The sequence below is a fragment of the Gobio gobio genome, assembly GCF_949357685.1.
Source record: "Gobio gobio genome assembly, chromosome: 10".
NCBI lineage: Eukaryota > Metazoa > Chordata > Actinopteri > Cypriniformes > Gobionidae > Gobio > Gobio gobio.
In genome coordinates this window covers 3,047,618-3,067,183 of record NC_137116.1, presented here as the reverse complement: position 1 = coordinate 3,067,183, position 19,566 = coordinate 3,047,618, and the positions used below count along the sequence as shown (strand labels likewise).

Sequence of the window (19,566 nt, the reverse complement as noted above, 5' to 3'; positions counted from 1 at the left end):
CTGCGCAAGATGAACAATTTAGGTTAAAAAGTATATCAATTTTTATTTTACCCTATTTCACCCTATTCCTCATCTGGGATCACGCAGAGCCTCTGAAGCCCATCGAAGCGCTTTGAAACTGCATTGATTTGGACCTTGAAACTTTTGGTTACAATTGAAAAGCATTATGTGATGAAAAATCCTGGAATGTTTTCTTCGGAAAACTTAATTTCTTTTCGACTGAAGAAAGAAAGACATGAACATCTTGGATGAGATAGGGGTGAGTAAATTATCAGGAAATTTTCATTTTGGGGTGAACTAATCCTGTAAGTTTAAACAACTTTTTTTTTGTACAAGATAATAAGTCTGTTTTCTTATTATTTTGTATCTACATACATATTTAAATGTACACATACATGCTAAAAATAATATTAAGACAAATATAAAACAGTTGCTAAATAATAAAAAATATCAAGGACACACAAAAGCATTTAAAGCATTCTTTTAATAAGCAAATTCCTTAAGTGTTATCCCTCCTATAGAGGATATGACATTTAAAAAAAATTATCCCCTATGAGAGCAGCAGTGATGTGGTGAACATGTGTTCACATTATAGTGACTGGAACACTGTTTTGACCAATCAGAAGCCAAAACCAGAATTTGGCTTGACAGTTATTTATCATTAATATGTTCCTAATATTTACAAATTTGATCCTCTATAACAGGGTAGCCACAGACCATTTTCTTGTGTAAATCTAAGAAAAAATATTATAAGTTGTGGGCTATTCTGTGATCAAAATTCCTTTGAAAATGTAATTTCTAGCAGACACTTTTAACTGAATGACAAAAAAGGAACACATCAATTCATCTTTAATCAGGTACAACACCACTGACAAAAGAGCACTACAGCTAACGGTGAATTAAATGTATTTCTTATTTTTCATTTATTTAGCAAACCCTTCTAGGAAATTGAATCTCTATTAAATAATTGTAATAAATAAATTCTTATCACTGATGATAAAATGATGATTCCTGAGAATTCCATTTAACATGAAACCAGTAGATTTATGTATTATATTGCATGTCATTTGTTCACATATACACGATATTCTGCTTTTTGTTTTAACCAGTGCTTTGAGTGACAATCTATAAAATAGTACCTGTAACAGCACCGACTGAACACTGTCCATCCAAAAATGCAGGGTAAAAACATTTGCTGCACGCTTGATGCCTTAAAGGGATAGTTCACCCAAAAATGTCACCATTTACTCACCCTCGTGTGGTTCCAAATTGAATGAGTTTCTTTCTTCTGTTGAACATTAAAGAATATATTTTGAACAATGTTGGTAACCGGAGAGTTGACGGTAGCCATTGACTTCCATAGTAGGAAAAAAATACTATGCAAGTCAATGAGTGCCGTCAAATCTCTGGTTACCAACATCATTTAAAATATCTTCTTTTGTGTTTAACACAAAAAAGAAACTCGTATAGGTTTAGTGTGGAACCACATGAGGGTGAATAAATGGTGACAAAATGTTCATTTTTGGGGGAACTATCCTTTTGATATTAATGTCTAATATATGCGTTTAAAGGAGTGTGAGGACACACAGATTTGTCCAATTTTCCAGCTGTGTAACCATTTCTAGTAAACTCAAATATCCTTCTACATTGGACACTGAAGGGAAAGGAGGTGCTGGGTAATTTATTACGGAGAAAGGAATGACATCAGAGGACACCCTTTTTAATATCCACATCCTCTTCTTTCACCTACAAGATTAAAGGGACAACAGGTTAGCTGAGAAACACTAGAACTTATTTTCTGACTTTATAGGGCTCATCATTTTGTTTCAAAGTGCCTCTATTATGCTTTTTTGGATATTACTTTTCATGTAATGTTTAATATACAGTAGCTGTTGATTTATTGTCTCCCAAAATAAATAATTGATTCTGAACTGCCTGCAACGAGTCGTCAGTAATTCCAGTCTCACACAAACCTACGTAGGTTTGTAACAAATTTGCATAATGCCAGCCTATGGTCTTCATTGGCTGCCTGCGAACAATGACGCCATTGTTACTGTTCATATCACTCTGTATACAAGTGCTGAGGAAGCCTCCAGAGATAAAATTCAGATATGGTAATGGGCGTTATATTTCCTACATGTGCTGTAAGTGGTAGACCAATCAGAACAGACTTGGCCAGAGTAGACCAATTAGGGATGTGATGGTGAGGAAATTTTCCCGCTGGTTAATCGACGTGTGACAACACCGGTAATACCGGTATCACCAGGGGACGTTGGAGTTCTCTCCTCTTTTAAATCATCAAATTAGCAGCAAATCAGGGGCGGCAATTGCTTGAAAGTCGCTTAAAGGGATAGTTCACCAAAAAAAAAAAATTCTGTCATCTTTTACTCACCCTCAAGTTGTTCCAAACCCGTATGAATTTATTTGTTCTGCTGTACACAAGCAGATCTCACCCCCCATTTACTACCATAGTATTTTTTTCCTACTATGGTAGTCAAAGGGGGCGAGATCTGCTTGGTTACAAACATTCTTCCAAATATCTTCCTTTATGTTCAGCAAAACAAAGAAACTCATACAGGTTTGGAACAACTTGAGGGTGAGTAAATAATGACAGAATTTAAATTTTTGGGTGAACTATCCCTTTAACTCTTTCCCCACCAGCGTTTAAAAAAAAAAGTTGCCAGCCACAGCAAGGGTTTTTGATCATTTTCACAAAAATGTAATGGCTCATAGAATATTTTGTTGTATTTGTATCTGAGCATTCAATATATCAAAAGAAAAAACAGACCCTCTGCTTTTAAACAAAAAGGGTTAAGGTTAGGTTTTATTCTAGATGCAGGCATTCCTTTTTTATCAACACTTAAATATGGGTAAGTTTCATAAAAAAGCAACATTTTGAATAAGAAGCTGAGAAAATCATGTTTTTGTCTAAGCCTACATCTAGATCAGATTCAGAGTGATGATCAAACACAAATGGTGTAGATTGAGTCCATCAACACCCCTAACACTTGCGTAGTCCTATAGCTCGTCCTGAGTCGACATTTCATTCAGTAACATTAGGCAGTTTTAATTTATATGATGTTTAATGTTGATGATCACATTATTTAACATATGCATCTGCTTACATACGATCGCTTGTTTCCCTGTTGATTGATTTCTTTGTCTGTGTTTTGATCAGGAGATTCTGTACTCATTCAGAAGATGTGTAATAGCGCCCCCTAGAGTATAACAGTGAAAACACAGAAACCCGGAAAATTCTGTGTTTAGCGGGGAAGCGTTTTCTCACAAATAACGGAAAATTCCGTATTTGGCGGGGAAAGAGTTAAATAGGAGCTTTTACATTAAGCTTTGAAACAACTCTAACGGCATCGTCTTGTCAATGAGACGAAATGGGTCCTGCAGTTGTATTACTATAAAAATCAAAACAACGGTGGGAGGTGGTGCCGTGGTAGGCAAGTGATGTAACTGGTTTTGTGGCTCGGTAAAACCGACTATCACAGCAAGCCTAAGACCAATCACAACAGACTGGCTCATCTGACCAATCAGAGTAGAGCAGGTTCTTGGAAAGGAGGGGTTTAGAGAGCGATTCTTTATGAGAAAAGTGTTTTTTTGACCTTTGATCCATGTAAACCTATTGTAGGAGACCACCAAAACAAAATTATAAACCTTTAAAATAGCATAATAGGGGCACTTTAAGAAAATGTGTTGAGAATATTCCTAAACTCCTCACCTGCTCAACTCCTTCCACCTCGGGAACATAGAACTGCAGCATGTTCTGGATGCCACTCTTCAGCGTGATGATGGAGCTGGGACAGCTAGTGCAGGAACCCTGCAGCTTCAACTTTACAATACCGTCCTCAAAACCATGATACAACACGTCACCGCCATCCTCCTGCACTGTGGGCCTGAGGTAGGACATGCACATAAAGGAAAGGAAGTTGTTGAATTAAGAACAACATTATTATTCTTACGACTTCTGTGATTAAACATAAGAAGTGCTGATTACAGCAATCCGTTTAGTTTATTCCTGTGGAGTCAAAATGTCCTTTTTAGAATTAAGTGTTTCAGCATCGATGCATATGGATTCGCTTTATGATCTCTATGAACTTTTTGAAGCGTCAAGTAGTAGTTGTGTAGCTGTCAATGGAGGGACAGAAATCTGTCAGATTTCATCAAAAAGATCTTCATTTGTGTTGTGAAGATAAACGAAAGTCTTACGGGTTTGGAACCACATGAGGGTAAGTAATTAATGACAGAATTTTCCTTTTCGGGTGAACTATCCTTTTAAAGGCTGCACTGAATATAATAGCAAAAGTACCTTATGCGTGTGTCCAGTAATTCTTTAATCATGGCCACCACCTCATCATCATCCTCCGAAGGAGCTGCAGGCATATGGCATGTGCAACATTTTGTAAAGAATTTAGTGATGTCAAGATAACAAGCATGCGAAGAAAGAAGAGAACTTCATGTTCAACCTGTGTCTGCACGTGGAGCATCTGCCTCATTGACAACAGGAAGTCCAGAGGTGAAGAAGTCCATAATGGTAGCAAAGACATCTGGTTTGATCACCTTCCACTCCGTTTCACCTGTAGCCTGAATGAAAAAGAGACGCAGTGCTTAAAAAATTAAGTTAAATCAAAATAGTTTTTAACAGGGCTGGTATTTTACCTTAGTAATGGTTATGAAGTCAGGGCCGAAGAAGACACTCTTGACTCCTTCAATTCTGAACAACTGTCTGAGGAATGAAAACAGCATCAGTACGGCAGGATCCCCTTCAGGTTCTGCTAGAAACATACACTATATTGCCAAAAGTTTTGGGACGCCTGCCTTTGCATGCACATGAACTTTAATCAGGGCCGGCCCAAGCCCTTATGGGGCCCTAAGCAATATTTTATTTGGGGGCCCCTCTGCGCCACCAATACAATTGACTACTGTCAATTCTTGATAATACGCACATCAATGTTAGTAGTTGTAGCTGAGTTGCTTACATGTCATGTTTTTACCCTTATACGGTTTTTAATTGTGACAGTAGCAAACCCACAAGAGTGGTCAGGTGTTAATATTCAAAGCTACAGTTCAGTCTGGGATATGCATTTTTTTATTTATTTATATTCTTTTAAGTAGCCTAGTCTCTTATGCTGAATATGCTCACTTTTCCCCAGGATTATTTGATGAATATAAGGTTCAAAAGAACAGCATCTCTCTGAAATAGAAAGCTTTCAAAAAATCCTAAAAATATTGTACACAACTGTTTTTAACACTGATAATCATAAATGTTTGTTGAGCATCAAATCATCATATGAGAATGATTAGTGAAGGATCATGTGACACTGAAGACTAAATTCAGCTTTGATCACAGGAAAAAATGACACTTTACTATATATTCACATAGAAAACAGCTGTTTTACATTATAATATTATTTCACAATATTTCTGTTTTTACTGTATTTTTAATCAAATAAATACAGCCTTGCTGAGCAGAAGAGAGTTCTTTTAAAAACAAGAAATGTTGATTTATTTCAAACATTAAACAGAGCTTTTATTTTGGTGGAAATATAATTTTATTTTTTGCATTCCATTCGACTGTGTAGAAAGAACCTTTTAATTTTCGAAATAAAACTTCCAAAATTTAGGCTACACAACTTATAATTCCAAGGGGATGATATAGCACTCGCAGAAAAAACATTTACTAAGAAACTGGAAGCTATGCTGTACGTCCAAAACATGCAGCACGTCAGACAAGATATTCACACTAAACAATAGCGCATTCTCAAATCCATCTATACATAAAAAGGTTACCGGGCAACTGACGAGTATGTTTTAGCGCTGGTTTTCTCGCACTTTGGACTTTGAACCCTGGCTAACAAGCGAATAGTGTCCAGCCGCGAGCTTGTGCAGTGCTGTCAGAATCAATCCTTGCATATATTAGGAAACTTAACTTTTTGCAGTTTATTAAGTAATTGTTTAAGGCCATTTCGCGATTTCAATCATCATAAAATAACAAAGGCTACAGCAATAAGTAATTTCATGTGCTCTTGGGCCCTTGGCCACCAGGGGGCCCTAAGCAGCTGCTTAGTTCGCTTATGCCTTGGGCCGGCTCTGACTTTAATGGCATCCCATTCTTAATCCATAGGGTTTAATATGGAGTTGGCCCACCCTTTGCAGCTATAACAGCTTCAACTCTTCTGGGAAGGCTTTCCACAAGGTTTATGAGTGTGTTTATGGGAATTTTTGACCTTTCTTCTAGAAGCGCATTTGTGAGGTCAAGCACTGATGTTGGACGAGAAGGCCTGGCTCACAGTTTCCGCTCTAATTCATCCCAAAGGTGTTCTATCGGGTTGAGGTCAGGACTCTGTGCAGGCCAGTCAAGTTCCTCCACACCAAACTCGCTCATCCATGTCTTTATGGACCTTGCTTTGTGCACTGGTGCGCAGTCATTTTGGAACAGGAAGAGGCCATCCCCAAACTGTTCCCACAAAGTTGGGAGCATGAAATTGCCAAAATGTCTTGGTATGCTGAAGCATTAAGAGTTCCTTTCACTGGAACTAAGGGGCAAAGCCCAACCCCTGAAAAACAACCCCACACCATAATCTTTACACTTTACACTTGGCACAATGCAGTCAGGCAAGTAATGTTCTCCTGGCAACTGCCAAACCCAGACTCGTCCATCGGATTGCCAGACAGAGAAGCGTGATTTGTCACTCCAGAGAACACGTCTCCACTGCTCTAGAGTCCAGTGGCGAGCTGGAGTGGCTTTACACCACTGCATCTGACGCTTTGCATTGCACTTGGTGATGTAAGGCTTGGATGCAGCTGCTCGGCCATGGAAACTCATTCCATGAAGCTCTCTACACACTGTTCTTCAGCTAATCTGAAGGCCACACAATGTTTGGAGGTCTGTAGCTATTGACTCCGCAGAAAGTTACCAACTTCTGCGCATTGTGTGCCTCAGCATGCGCTGACCCCTCTCTGTGATTTTACATGGCCTACCACTTCGTGGCTGAGTTGCTGTTGTTCCCAATTGCTTCCACTTTGTTATAATACCACTAACAGTTGACCGTGGAATATTTAGTAGTGAGGAAATTTCCCGAATGGACTATCATGGTAACACGCTTGAATTCCCTGAGCTCCTGAGATGATCTGTTCTTTTACAAATGTTTTTAGAAGCGTCTGCATGCCTAGGTGCTTGATTTTATACACATGTGGCCATGGACGTGATTGGAACACCTGAATTCAATGATTTGGAGGGGGGTCTCAATACTTTTGGCAATATAGTGTAGTGCAGCAAAATGCACAGGACATTCTCACAAATATATTTGTGAGTTGTAAGCATTTTTTGGAATACCACACAAAAAATAAACCCCGACACATCACTCAAATGGGCATCCTGAGAAATCCGATATCCATAATAAGTGGTGTTTGCAATGTCAAGCATCAATACTGCTATTGCTAATGTGTCATTATCAATATAATTCTCATGACCATTGATGATTATATTTATTTAAAAAAAAAAAGTACATTATCATATTTTCTCCATTAAGGAAAAGCACAAATGTAATCTCAAACAAACATTTTATGCCGTTTCTGGGTCACCGTGATTTTGCCAAGACATGTTCCTAGGTCAACATGCCCCTAAACCCCAGCTATAACTCATCCCTAAAATCAGAGAAAATGGACAGGTGAATGACACTGATGTAGAAGCATCTAACCCTAGTTGTAAGCCTAAACTTGGAAAACTGTAAACTTGTCCCTCAAATCTGATTGGTTGTTTGAAATCCTTCAGGAACATGTTGTACTTGGTGAAATCACGTTCACTTATTCTTCTGTTCGCTTGAAATTGCCTTGATGTCACATACATTACAGTTTAGAGTGAGTCTCGAGTTCAAAATAATGAACCAAAAATTATTTCTAAAATCTAAATACTTCAGAAAATGTAATTTTACCCTCGGAAATCGAGGGTAACGCGGGTATTCTGTCATTGAAAAGCGAAAATGTTCTTGGAAACATTTGGGAAATTGTAAGTATACAAGTCAACGAAATATATAACATTGTTCTAGTGGTTTTTGGATATGCGATCAAATCCTCCTGGGAAGTTTGTATTTACGAGGTAGGAAGTAGTGTTTACGACGTCATGTGCGTTTAAGTCACTTTCGTCGGAGTAGGATGGCGGAGTACTTTCTCTTAATTAAATTACACAAAAATACAGCAAGGTTCTTAAAATCTACTTCCAGAAAACAAAGAAAAAAAGAATGTGCATCAGGTGTGTTTTGCTTTTTTATGTTTTTAATTAATTTATGAAGCCACTGTAAACTTATAAACTTATCGTTACATAATATATTGTTATATTATAATGCTATCACAGTTATCATGTTATCGCTGTAAATAGAAAAGCCAGACAATATCACTGCTAATTCTAAATACCTAGAAGTACTGTGGTATTCCACCATGTTCCTCACTGACACGCCCCCAACTCGTAAAGTTCGGGGCTTAAAGAAAATTCAGAGCTTCCCACTGGTATTTACGACTTTATGGTGGTGTTCATGTGCATTCAACTTGTAAATAAGATCTTTACGACATGACTTGAACGCACCATGTGGTACCAACTTTTGAACAGGCAATCACCACTAACTACAATTGTGACAATCATGAATTTTGAGCAGATGATTAATTGGCATACAAATAATTTAATTTAATGATTTCATTCTGGGGGTTTTTCATGGCACAGTTTCAGCCTAATGTTATAAAAAGGCATTTATATTAATGTATTAATATAATAATAATTATTAATTATTTCATTTATATTTATATAATTACTTATAATATAATAATACTTTTGTATGAACAATGTTTAAGCGTTAAATTTGCCTTATTTAGATGGCAAATTATGAAATTTAAACTGCACAATTATTGTGGTCATCTCAAACAATGGCGATTAGAATAAATAACCACGATCAGGTGATAATGACAGGCCTTTCACTGACATATTCTTTAGAAAATGTATTTAAAAAATGCAATTGTGCAATGCCATAACTGGTGAAATCACTTACATTGACTTTAGCTTGCTTTCTGTTAAACACAAAAACTTCTCCTAACGATTTCTCTGAATCATGATTAATAATGCAGAAGCCATTCGATAATCAGAAAATAAAAAAAGTGTCTAGACTGGGTAAAAACACAATCTCCACCTTGCCAAGGGCGAACAATAAGCCTCTCGAGGTCCAGCGAAGTCCATAGTCCCCGATTCCATCACCATGCGGCCAGGAAGAAACTTCAGGCTGTTTGGGTTTGGAGTGTCTTGGGTCTGAATAAACATGTTTCTGACTGATGAGATTAAAGAAGCGTTATGATTCATTCATCCAAACACTTTATCATAACGTGCAACCTGAATATTAGTAATCCTTACTAAACATAGAGGTTGTTTGCTGTGGAATCTGCCTTCTGCCCACTCTGTGAAGGAGGGGTCTGTTGAGCCCTGTCCCATGGTAACTGCACACAGGATGCCTTCGAGCACAGCAAATCATCAAATTATTGAACAGATTATTACAATGGGACATTTTCCTAATATATGCACACACAATAACATATAAAGTGCTCTCGCAAAAAAATATTATTGTAATATTACATTAACATAATTATTATTTATTATATAATAGTTGTATTGTGTGATTCTATTAATATAAAAGAATGTATCGTTGTTGTTGTTTTATTGTTTGTTGTTAATGGTAGTCAGTTACTGACAAATTACTACAGTTATTGTTAGTAGAATAAATTATAGTAACTAAGCATCCACGTTTGAAGAATATCCCGTTATTACTGTTTTTATGGTTTCAGCAATTACTATGGTAAATATATTTTGATGGTGGTTATGGTCATGGTCATTTTTGTAACCAGTTTCGTAACCAGGTTTTGTATTAAATAAATCAATCTAGAAAAGTAAATGTATATATAAATATATATCCAAGTGTATAACAGTGATGATAACAATGTGTCAACTTATGAATATTCATGACATTATTACTCCAGTAAGTAACGTTACCCTGCATCTGCGTCACTCAGACCTTGTCAGTGACACTGTAATCTATTATGAAACCCTATAAAACCCAAACGCTTCGCACGACTCTAAGCAATCTGACAGACATTACTTATAACTCCTCACTGATATAGAAACATAAAGTAGTACAGTAACGACTCACGATCTCGTTAAAAGAACAGCTAAACTCCTTCCAACCCCGATGCTCCTGTAAGCGGCCATGCTCGTGAGGGGCGGGCATGAAAACTGTGTTACGTCACTTCCTGGATTTAATGCGGGGCGGAAATTAGACGGGTTTTCTGTATGCCGCTTATATATATATATCACAAAAGTAAACACAACAAGAGTTGACCATCGTGCTTTACAATGCAAAAGTCTAGGATACATGTATATAGTTTAGGCCATTACGTTCTCTGTCTCTGCTGCCCCAAAGATTCTTGCCACGGACACCTGTTATTTAGTTTAAATAGCATTTATGTTTCGGTACTGGTTTATATTTTAAACGTTAATACTTTAAAGGTGTGGTAAAATTGCAAACTACTAAACTTTTTCATAAAAAAATTAAGCTATTTAAAAATAATAATAATTATTGTATTGTATATATAAGCATATTGTATATATGTGATTTAAGTGATTAATGTCATTCAAAATCATGTAGCCTAATTAAAATGGGATACCTTTGCAATAAATTAAATGAATTCTAGTTATTTTTTTAATAGTTTTATTCACTTAAATCCCTTTAATTATTATTATATTTTAAAAATATTTTTGTTGCATGTCCAGTGGTACTTTTTTGCTTGTGTAGAGCAAATATTATAAGGAAATATAAGGAATATAAGGAAATATTTTCAATTGTTCAATGTTGAAGCTAAAACAAGTGGGAAACAGTCAGTATAAAGAAATAACATTTTTATTGATTTGCACAAGATGTGAGATTTGTATAATTGTATGTCCGACAGAATGTATTATTTATTATAATAAACAATATATACATACATACATACATATATATATATATATCTACAGTTGCGAGAAAAATTATGTGAACTCCTTGCAGAATCTGTAAAAATATGATTCTTTTAAACAAAATAAGAGATATCATATAAATGCATGTTATTTTTTTATAATACTGTCCTGAATAAGATTTTACATAAAAATGTTTACAGCACAAGACAAAAAATAGCTGAATTTATAAAAACAAATACCTAAAAAAGAGTGGTTTATGAACCACTGATTCTATACTGTGTGTCTTTACCTGGATTCTCCACAGATGCTTTTTTTTTTTTTTGCTTTGTGATGGTTGTTCTTGAGTCTCTTGTTTGCCCTGATCAGTTAAACTGCCCAATGTTCTTCAGAAAAATCATCCAGGTCCTGCAAGTTCTTCAGATTTCCAGCATCTTTTACATATTTGATATACTCTTTCCAGCAGTGACTGTATGATTTTGAGATCCGTCTTTTCACACTGAGGGACTCAAACACAACTATTAAACAAGGTTCAGACATTCACTGATGCTCCAGAAGGAAACACGATGCATTAAGATTGAATTTGAAGATCAAGGTAAATTGTATTTAATTTGTCTTCATGAAAAGCTGTTGTATGATCTGTTGCTTCCGAAGGGCAGTACTAAATGATATATATATTTCATTTAAAGAAAATAAGAAAAAAAATCGACATCTTCATCCTGTACAAAAGTTTAATATTATATAATATTTATAATTAGTACCCATAATATTAAAGCAGTACAGTCTGATAAGGAGTGTAACTGTGAAAGAAGCACATTTCCTCAGAAAAGCATGACTTGACCGATAGTAGATTATCCTGAGCGGTTGTCAGGAGTGTTTGGGAGCTGCTGCTGCTGCTGCTGCGACCCGGATGTAGCGGCGCTCTGCCTCCACTCGTCTGATCCTCTTATCAGCGTCAAGGCGGCCGAGATGGATGTTGTCAACCAGGTAAGGCATTCAATCACAGCTATTCACCTAATAAACAATGAACTGCAAAGTCCTCGAACTTATTTGCGTATAGGCCTAAAGGCAAGCAGGGAACTGTTATCTGACTGACTAACATTGATTTTAACAAGACTTATCAGGACAAGAAAATACCTAGAGACGACGTCTCGTTGACTTTCAGGGAATCCCTTTTGGATGCCACCAAATTACAGAAAACCGTCAGCAATTCAAGACAATTTGCGTAAAACCGATAAATAACAATAGGATCCAAGCAGTGCATTGCGACGGTGGTATTTTATACTATGGGATAACGTTATAGCCTACGTTATATTATTTAGTATGATGACTGAACTAATGCGCAACTATACAAACGGGCAGCTATATGATTCAAACTGGCTGATCAAATAGCTTAAAGTCGTTATTTTCATGTTGCGCCTGTGTGATGAGTAATAAAAGTACGAAATTGATCTATCTGTGTATTTACATTGATGTCCAATTCGCGGACGAATCTTTTTTTGAGCCGGTTCTTTTTAGTGGTTCGAACGAACCGATTCACATAACGTTCGTAAATCATTCGCGTCTAAGGGAGATATTTGGGAGTAAAACTGTGAGTGGGTTAACGTTACATGTTTTTACAATCTATGGTTGGAACCATATACAATCTATATAACCCAAACTAGAATGCTGCTTTTGACTATTCGATGAGCTAACCGTTAGCTAAATTAAATAAACCCGTCCGAGAGAACCGATTCGCTAAAATGAATCGTACTTCAGAATACTATTTTATACGGTGTCTGACATTTATTAAATTATAACAGAACAGGGATATCACAATCTGGAATATATGGTTTGCATGGGCACCGAAGAGCAAAGTGAGAAATGATTGTGCGACGCTGCATCAGTCTGCATTGTGCCGCATTCACTCGCGTGCTCTCTGGCCCTATGCCCGCTGTGCGAGTCGAATATATCGGCCTGTAGCCTGCAAATGCTCGCTAGTTGCACTTTCATAAAGGAAACGTTGAGATAAGCAGCTTTGACTAATTCTAATGCTCGCAAAGTCTCCCTCTCCTCTCACGTGCGCTCTGGACGCTGCGGCGGGCAGCTCTGTCGTCATCACTGACGCAAGCAGGGACAGTAGTGTATTTGAGAGGGGGGAAATTAAGATATTGACTGGAAAAGGGCCTGGCTTTTACCTGGGAAAATTGTTATTTCCAATAAAGCAAAAGCAAAAAAAAAAAAAAAAAAAAAAAAAATATATATATATATATATATATATATAACATTTCTAAGTATTTGGACATTGACAGCTCATGTTCTTTTTGTAAAGAAGCAGAGGAGACATTTGAACACTTGTTTTTTGGTCGCCCTATTTCCAAACGATTTTGGTTTGACCTAGGTTCTCACATATTTGATTCTGCCAATGTTACACACTCTTTCAGTTTAAAAGAAATAATTTTTTATTATAAAGATATTAAAAATAGACCCCTGGAGTATATTGTTAATTTTTTTATTTTATATGGAAAATGTTTCATTTATAAGCAAAAATGTGCAAACAGTATTCCATCCTAAAAAAAAAGGTTCTATATGGCACCAAAAATGGTTATTGGCTCGTAATCATAGGGGAACCTTTTTTAGTGCTATATAGCACCAATTTTGGTGCTTCAGTGGTTCTTCAGCGGTTCTTCAGAGGTGCTATATAGCACCTTAGTCAAAGAACCGGTGAAGAACCTCTGAAGAACCGCTGAAGAACCGCTGAAGAACCGCTGAAGAACCACTGAAGCACCAAAATTGGTGCTATATAGCACTAAAAAAGGTTCCCCTATGATTATGAGCCAAGAACCATTTTTGGTGCAATATAGAACCTTTTTTTTTTAGAGTGTACACCCACTTTAAAATTGAATTAAACTCACTTCTTAAATTTCTTTATTACATAAGGAATAAGAAAACCCTAATATTCCATAAATACTATGATTATGAATAAATATTTAAAGAAAATCTATGTATTTAAAGCTTTCCTTGTAATTGTTTGTATGTTATTGTACTGTGTCCTAGTAACTTATGATTTGATTACTTATGATTTTGATTAACTTTTTTTTGTCTTGTTTTTTTCTTGTATGTATTTTAATTGTGTGTGTTTATGTTTCTATGTGTATTCCCTTGGCAATGTTCCTATGTTTGTTATTTCAAGCATTAATTAAAAAATATATTTAAAAAAAATTTAAAAAGAGAAGGGGAAATGTGTATTCAGAGAAAGGAGACAAATGAAACATACCTGCTATATCCACCAAAATACGTGACTGAGCTCAGTAGAACCAATAAGCTGAAAATGCTCTCTACATTCTACAGACAGACAGACAGACAGATAGACAGACCTATGGGTACAAGGATTGCTCTCTTGTGAAAAAGCAGTGTGCATTATTTTGTTGAATGTGCACTTGTAGTGTACTTCAAATCATATTTTAAGTATGCATACAATCTAAAAACTTAACTATGATGTACTAATTTTTTTGGTGAAACATTAAAAAATATTAAGTACATTTTAAAACTGTGAAATCAAAGAAATATCATTTATGAAGTAAGTAAAAAAAAATTTGATCTGTAGATCTGCTGAACAACCACATTTGATACCACAACAAATCAAATTGAGTAGTAGACCCAACAAATGAACTCAAATATTTGGCCAATATAAAAAACAATATTTATGAGTCATGTGAACTTATTTAAAGGGTTAGTTCACCCAAAAATGAAAAATCTGTCATTAATTCCTCACCCTTATGTTGTTTGAAACCAAGCCTGCCGCACTCGTTCTAAAGCCTACGCGCCTCGATCGCCCCCCAGGTGGTTGGTCCCAGTATAGCTCATATCCCCCGCCCCTCCGTGGATTCTAATGGATGCGAGACTAACTAAACAAATCAAATTACTTTTCCCCCAAAGATGGTTTCTATCATTGTAGGCAGTTTTTATCATGCTGATTTCATTTCAAGTGTTTGTTTTTTTAAATAAGTTTGGTTTTAGTTAGTTATTTGATGCCATAAATACGGGGGGGGGGGGGCGGGGGCAACATCATGATTGACAGTTGATTGATGGCTTCTCTGAGTGAAGTTGTCACTGAGGCACCAACTGACTTGTTTCGGGAGGAGATCGGAGCTTTAGCTTTAATTTCTACATTTCCATAACTGTTTATTTCACACCAACATAATGAATTGTTCTACATCTGCGAGAGTGTGGGCGGGCTTTTGATATCACGCCTCTACTTCCTGCTCTCTACTGCGCAGACTCCGGTCCCAAATCTGCGCAAGATGTCAGCGCCATATTCAGACCTCCGGAGGCTTCACTTTTCTTCAGCGGAAGAGAATGAAGTCGTATCGTTGATATTTTTTTACGGTCTATGTTTGAAACCCATAAGACCCTCGTTCATCTTCAGAACACAAATTAAGATATTATCTACTTTCAAGGCCCAGAAAGGTAGTAAAAAACATTGTTAAAATCGTCCATGTGACAACAGTGGTTCAACCTTAATTTTATGAAGCGACGAGAATACTTTTTGTGTGCAAAAACTACAAAAATATCAACTGTATTCGACAGTTTTGTTCTAGCCTGTCTCTTACGCAGCTTCTGTTGTAAGCAGTGCACCGCTCTCGAGATCTATGGCAGCCGGTGCTGTTCACGTGAGCACCACGACGGATGCGTGTGATGATGACACGGGAGCTGCACTGTTACACAGGCTAGAACAAATTTGTTGAATAAAATCGTTATTTTTGTTTGTTTTTGCGCACAAAAAGTATTCTCGTCGCTTCATAAAATTAAAGTTAAACCACTGGAGTCAAGTGGACAATTGCTGTCTATGAAGGGGTCAGAGAGCTCTCGGATTTCATCAAAGATATCTTCATTTGTGTTCCGAAAATGAACAAAGGTCTTACGGGTTTGGAACGACATAAGGGTGAGGAATTAATGACAGAATTTTCATTTTTGGGTGAACTATCCCTTAAGTTTGTGTTCACTAATTTAATACTTTTACTATAAAGCAGCAAGCAGTTTGTACAGTCTTTAAGTCTTGAGTCTAAAATAAATGTAACAAAAATATTGAGAATATCTTGAAATTGAAATGTATTTTCATGAAGAAAACTTAAAGATGCCATAGAATGCATTGATACAATATTTTAAATTGTTCTCTGATATCTACATAGAAGGTATGCAGCTTAGGTAAGGGCAAAAATGCTCCTGATATGGTTTTACATGTCCATTTACAACCCTAGAATTTGTCCCTCGAATGAAATGGTCTGTTTCTTGCTTATTTGGAAGGATCATGTATAATAATGTTGAGCTCTGCTCTGATTGGCTGTTTTACAGCAAGGCACATGTTGCTTGTAGCCTGTAGCTTGCCAGATTGCACATTTTAAGTAAAACACCGGATAGAATACATGTTCTTTTAGCAGAAAAGCTCTGATTTGGGGATTTAAATTACTGAAATCTGGCAACCGCAAACACAAACACTCGAACCCCTCCCTTTTTTTTTGCTTTTTGTTCAAGTTTTTATTTTTTAAACTACATATCGTCAACGATATTGCATTTTTAGTCACAATAATCATTTAAGGACATTTGTGTCATCTCGTCTTGTCTTAGTCATGAAAAAAAAAAAGGTCGTCAATTAAAATTTTTCGTCATATTTTCGTTAACGAAATTGACACTAGTCAGAGCAAACTAATAACTTTGAATTAAATTGTTGCGGTATCCTGTTATAGATAAACATCAACCATGACAGTTCTGTTCTGTGGGAAGGGTATGAAAAGTGCTCACATGCCCTTCACAGCCTGGAACATAACATTTATATCCATGATCTGCCGTTTTCACTATTGTTCACATTGTCCTCATCTTCACAATACCTGCAGAAGTTTTGATGATTCAGCCGTGCAGGTCCACGTTAATAATACTGCCTGGCCTTGACATGGGTTGGTAGGCGATATGCAAATTTGGGGAGGCATAAATATTAATGATTCCCGACTGTTACGTCACCGTCGGTGTTATGTTGGGATTCGCACGTTTTTCAGTGGTCTTTTTCAAGCACAAGATTTACATATGAAGGAGGAAACAATGGTGTTTGAGGCTCATGGCATGTTAGTTCTGTGTACAGAACTCCTATTATTCTAGACTGGGAAAACCCAGCCTGATCTGCCGGCGGTTTGATTTCGCCCTGCAACTCAGTCTGGAAACCTGTACATTCATTTCTACTGCTTCTGTTACACCAATCACAGACTGGCTTATCCACCTGGTGCGCTATTGGCGGGTTTAACATGATGGCGGATAGAGAAGCGATGGGTCGTTGCCTGTTGATCACGCCTCTTGTGGTCTTATTGGTTGAAGGACTATCCAATTGCGTACAAAGTAATTTCATTTATGCTCGTTTATGACGCCTCTTGTGCAGTAGAAAATACAGAGCAGACTCCCCAGACCAATGTTCAATCTTAAATTGAGCTTAGTCTGGTGATAGCCAGACAACTATTATTCAACTATGCCGGTAAATACAGTTTTCTATTCTATGGCACCTTCAAATAATATAGGAACCAAAACACAGGAAAAACCAACATAACCCTAACAAACTGATTGCATTTAATGTCATTTTAAACTATAATACATTTTCATTAAATTGCATTTAACATGTAGTTAAAGGTCTGAAAAAATTGCACTGAAGTATATTATCATAATAAGAATGCCAAGTTGTACTTCTTTTTCACAGAGATATATACCAGGTTTGTTGCAGTACTTTTTGTTGTTGAATGACATTATCTTTTTTTTTTTTTTTTAGCTTGTCGCCACTGGGCAGTTCACAATCATCAAGCAGCCATTAGGATTCATTAAAATCTTACAATGGGTGAGTAACTACAGTTCTTGCAAGCTGTTATTCTTATCTTGCTATTTTTAATACATAACGTCCTTTCTTTTCTCTTTCCTTCATATTATTTCCTTCTAAAAACTGTCATATCTTTAGATATTTGGGCGGGGTTGCACCTATTAAAGCTGTAATTTCACCAAAAGCACTGGTATTTCCTACAGGCAAATGTAGTTTAGTTTCTCTTAATTATAGCTGGCAGTAAACACACCACGCACACACATGGTGTTGTGCACAGCTTGTGTGGGTGGCTGTGAACAGTCACTGCTGTTGCTTATGTAATGAGAGGAACCTGACGGTAGTTTACAAGAGATGGTATATCAAGACTTTCGTTTATGAACCTTTGAGTTCAAGTGCCCCAGTATCTTTAGAAAATGTGTTTGCAAATATGTGTGTTTTCGTGCATGTTTAAAGTTGTAAAATAGATTTGTAGGTACTGTATATAGGTGTAAGCAGGGCTTGACATTAACACCCGCCAAATGCGGATGTATTTCAGCAGTGGCGTGTAACGCAGTCACTCCTATAGGCACTTTGGCAGGTTGAATTCTATGTATAATTTACACATTTTTAAATTGTAGTCTTTTAAAAAGGCATCTGAAATAATAAACTAAGTGCAATGTTGTGTTGTCAAACATTTCATATACTGAAATATCTGAAACGCTTCCAATACTCATTTTCCGCAGAAAAGATAGACAATACCAGCTGCTCTTTCTCTCTCTCTCATCTCTCCGACAGCGAATGACACTCAAACCCGCCCAGGATGAATATTGTTGGTTTTACAGTGCTTGAATTTCAGCTTGGGATTGCACTTATTGTGCATAATTTTGCCAATTTCCATGGATTTTGTGCTCACACCCAAAGTGTGCGCACATAAAGGCGCCTCTCAGAACTAAATTGAGTTCTTTTTCGGTGCTTATTGCGCTTAAACAGTCAAATACACAAAAAATTATGTCAAAATGCAGATCTTGGCGAGTATTCATGTAAATGTCAGTTATGTTTTAAGTGAACATAAACCGTTGAGAAAGAAAATGCATGTGTAACAGTATAATGGATCTGTGCGTCAGGTCTTAAAGTGACAGCAGCCTAATATACCTGCTGCCAAAATATGAGGTAATATTAATAAAATCTATATGGCAGTTTTTCCCCATGGTATTGAGGTCAAAATTGTGGCTAGTAACTTTGGAAATCCAGTAGCCACAGTGGCTGGTGAGAAAATAAGTTAATGTCAAGCCCTGGGTGGAAGTATTGCGGTATTATTTTTCTTAAAGATTTAATTAGCCTGTTTTAAAATCTTAGATTGAACTGAAGAAACATTTTTATTATATTTGTGTGCTTCAGTGCAACAGTACATTTCCTCTGAAATGTTTCCTTTAAGGAAATCAAAATGGGTCCTCTGGCACATCTGTAGATTTAACAGCCTGCTGTGATATGTCATGTATTTGTGCCCATTTCTGTCTAAATTTCTCTTTAAAGTTTGCTCTAATTAATTGCTCAGAATTAGAGAGAAGTTTATAGTCACTGGACCGGAGCTGGCATGCATCCTCAGTTAACATATGGTCTCGGTTTTTATGATGCTTAATTGCATAAATACATTCACTTGCTATTACAAAATTCAACTCCCATTTGTCAGGCGCTGTGTAGGCTGTAGTCTGCACACAATCACAAAAAATAGTAAATTCCACTAGGAACACGAAGGAGAATC

The 19,566-nt window shown here is 36.6% G+C and overlaps 2 protein-coding genes across 4 annotated transcripts in view; one reads left to right on the top strand and one right to left on the bottom strand.

Annotated features, from left to right (window-relative positions):
• Positions 1-465: 465 nt before the first annotated feature.
• nfu1 (NFU1 iron-sulfur cluster scaffold homolog) lies at positions 466-10,272 on the bottom strand. Its single transcript, XM_079827810.1, has 8 exons — positions 10,194-10,272; positions 9,404-9,501; positions 9,186-9,321; positions 4,669-4,735; positions 4,476-4,593; positions 4,319-4,382; positions 3,731-3,905; positions 466-1,746 (listed from the first exon to the last, which is right to left on the bottom strand). Exons 1-8 carry the CDS (start codon positions 10,250-10,252, stop codon positions 1,705-1,707), a joined length of 759 nt encoding a protein of 252 aa, XP_079683936.1. The 5' UTR covers positions 10,253-10,272; the 3' UTR covers positions 466-1,704.
• A 1,580-nt stretch (positions 10,273-11,852) lies between these two features.
• sypb (synaptophysin b) overlaps positions 11,853-19,566 on the top strand; it is a 32,978-nt gene continuing 25,264 nt past the window's right edge. For 2 of the 3 annotated variants that reach the window (XM_079827692.1, XM_079827693.1), the window contains exons 1-2: positions 11,931-11,980; positions 17,781-17,846. In XM_079827692.1, the coding sequence (XP_079683818.1) occupies positions 11,963-11,980; positions 17,781-17,846 (84 nt within the window). In that variant the 5' untranslated portion in view covers positions 11,931-11,962. Of the gene's footprint in view, positions 11,981-17,780; positions 17,847-19,566 lie in introns of all 3 variants that reach the window. The other variant, XM_079827691.1, reaches the window with a different exon arrangement.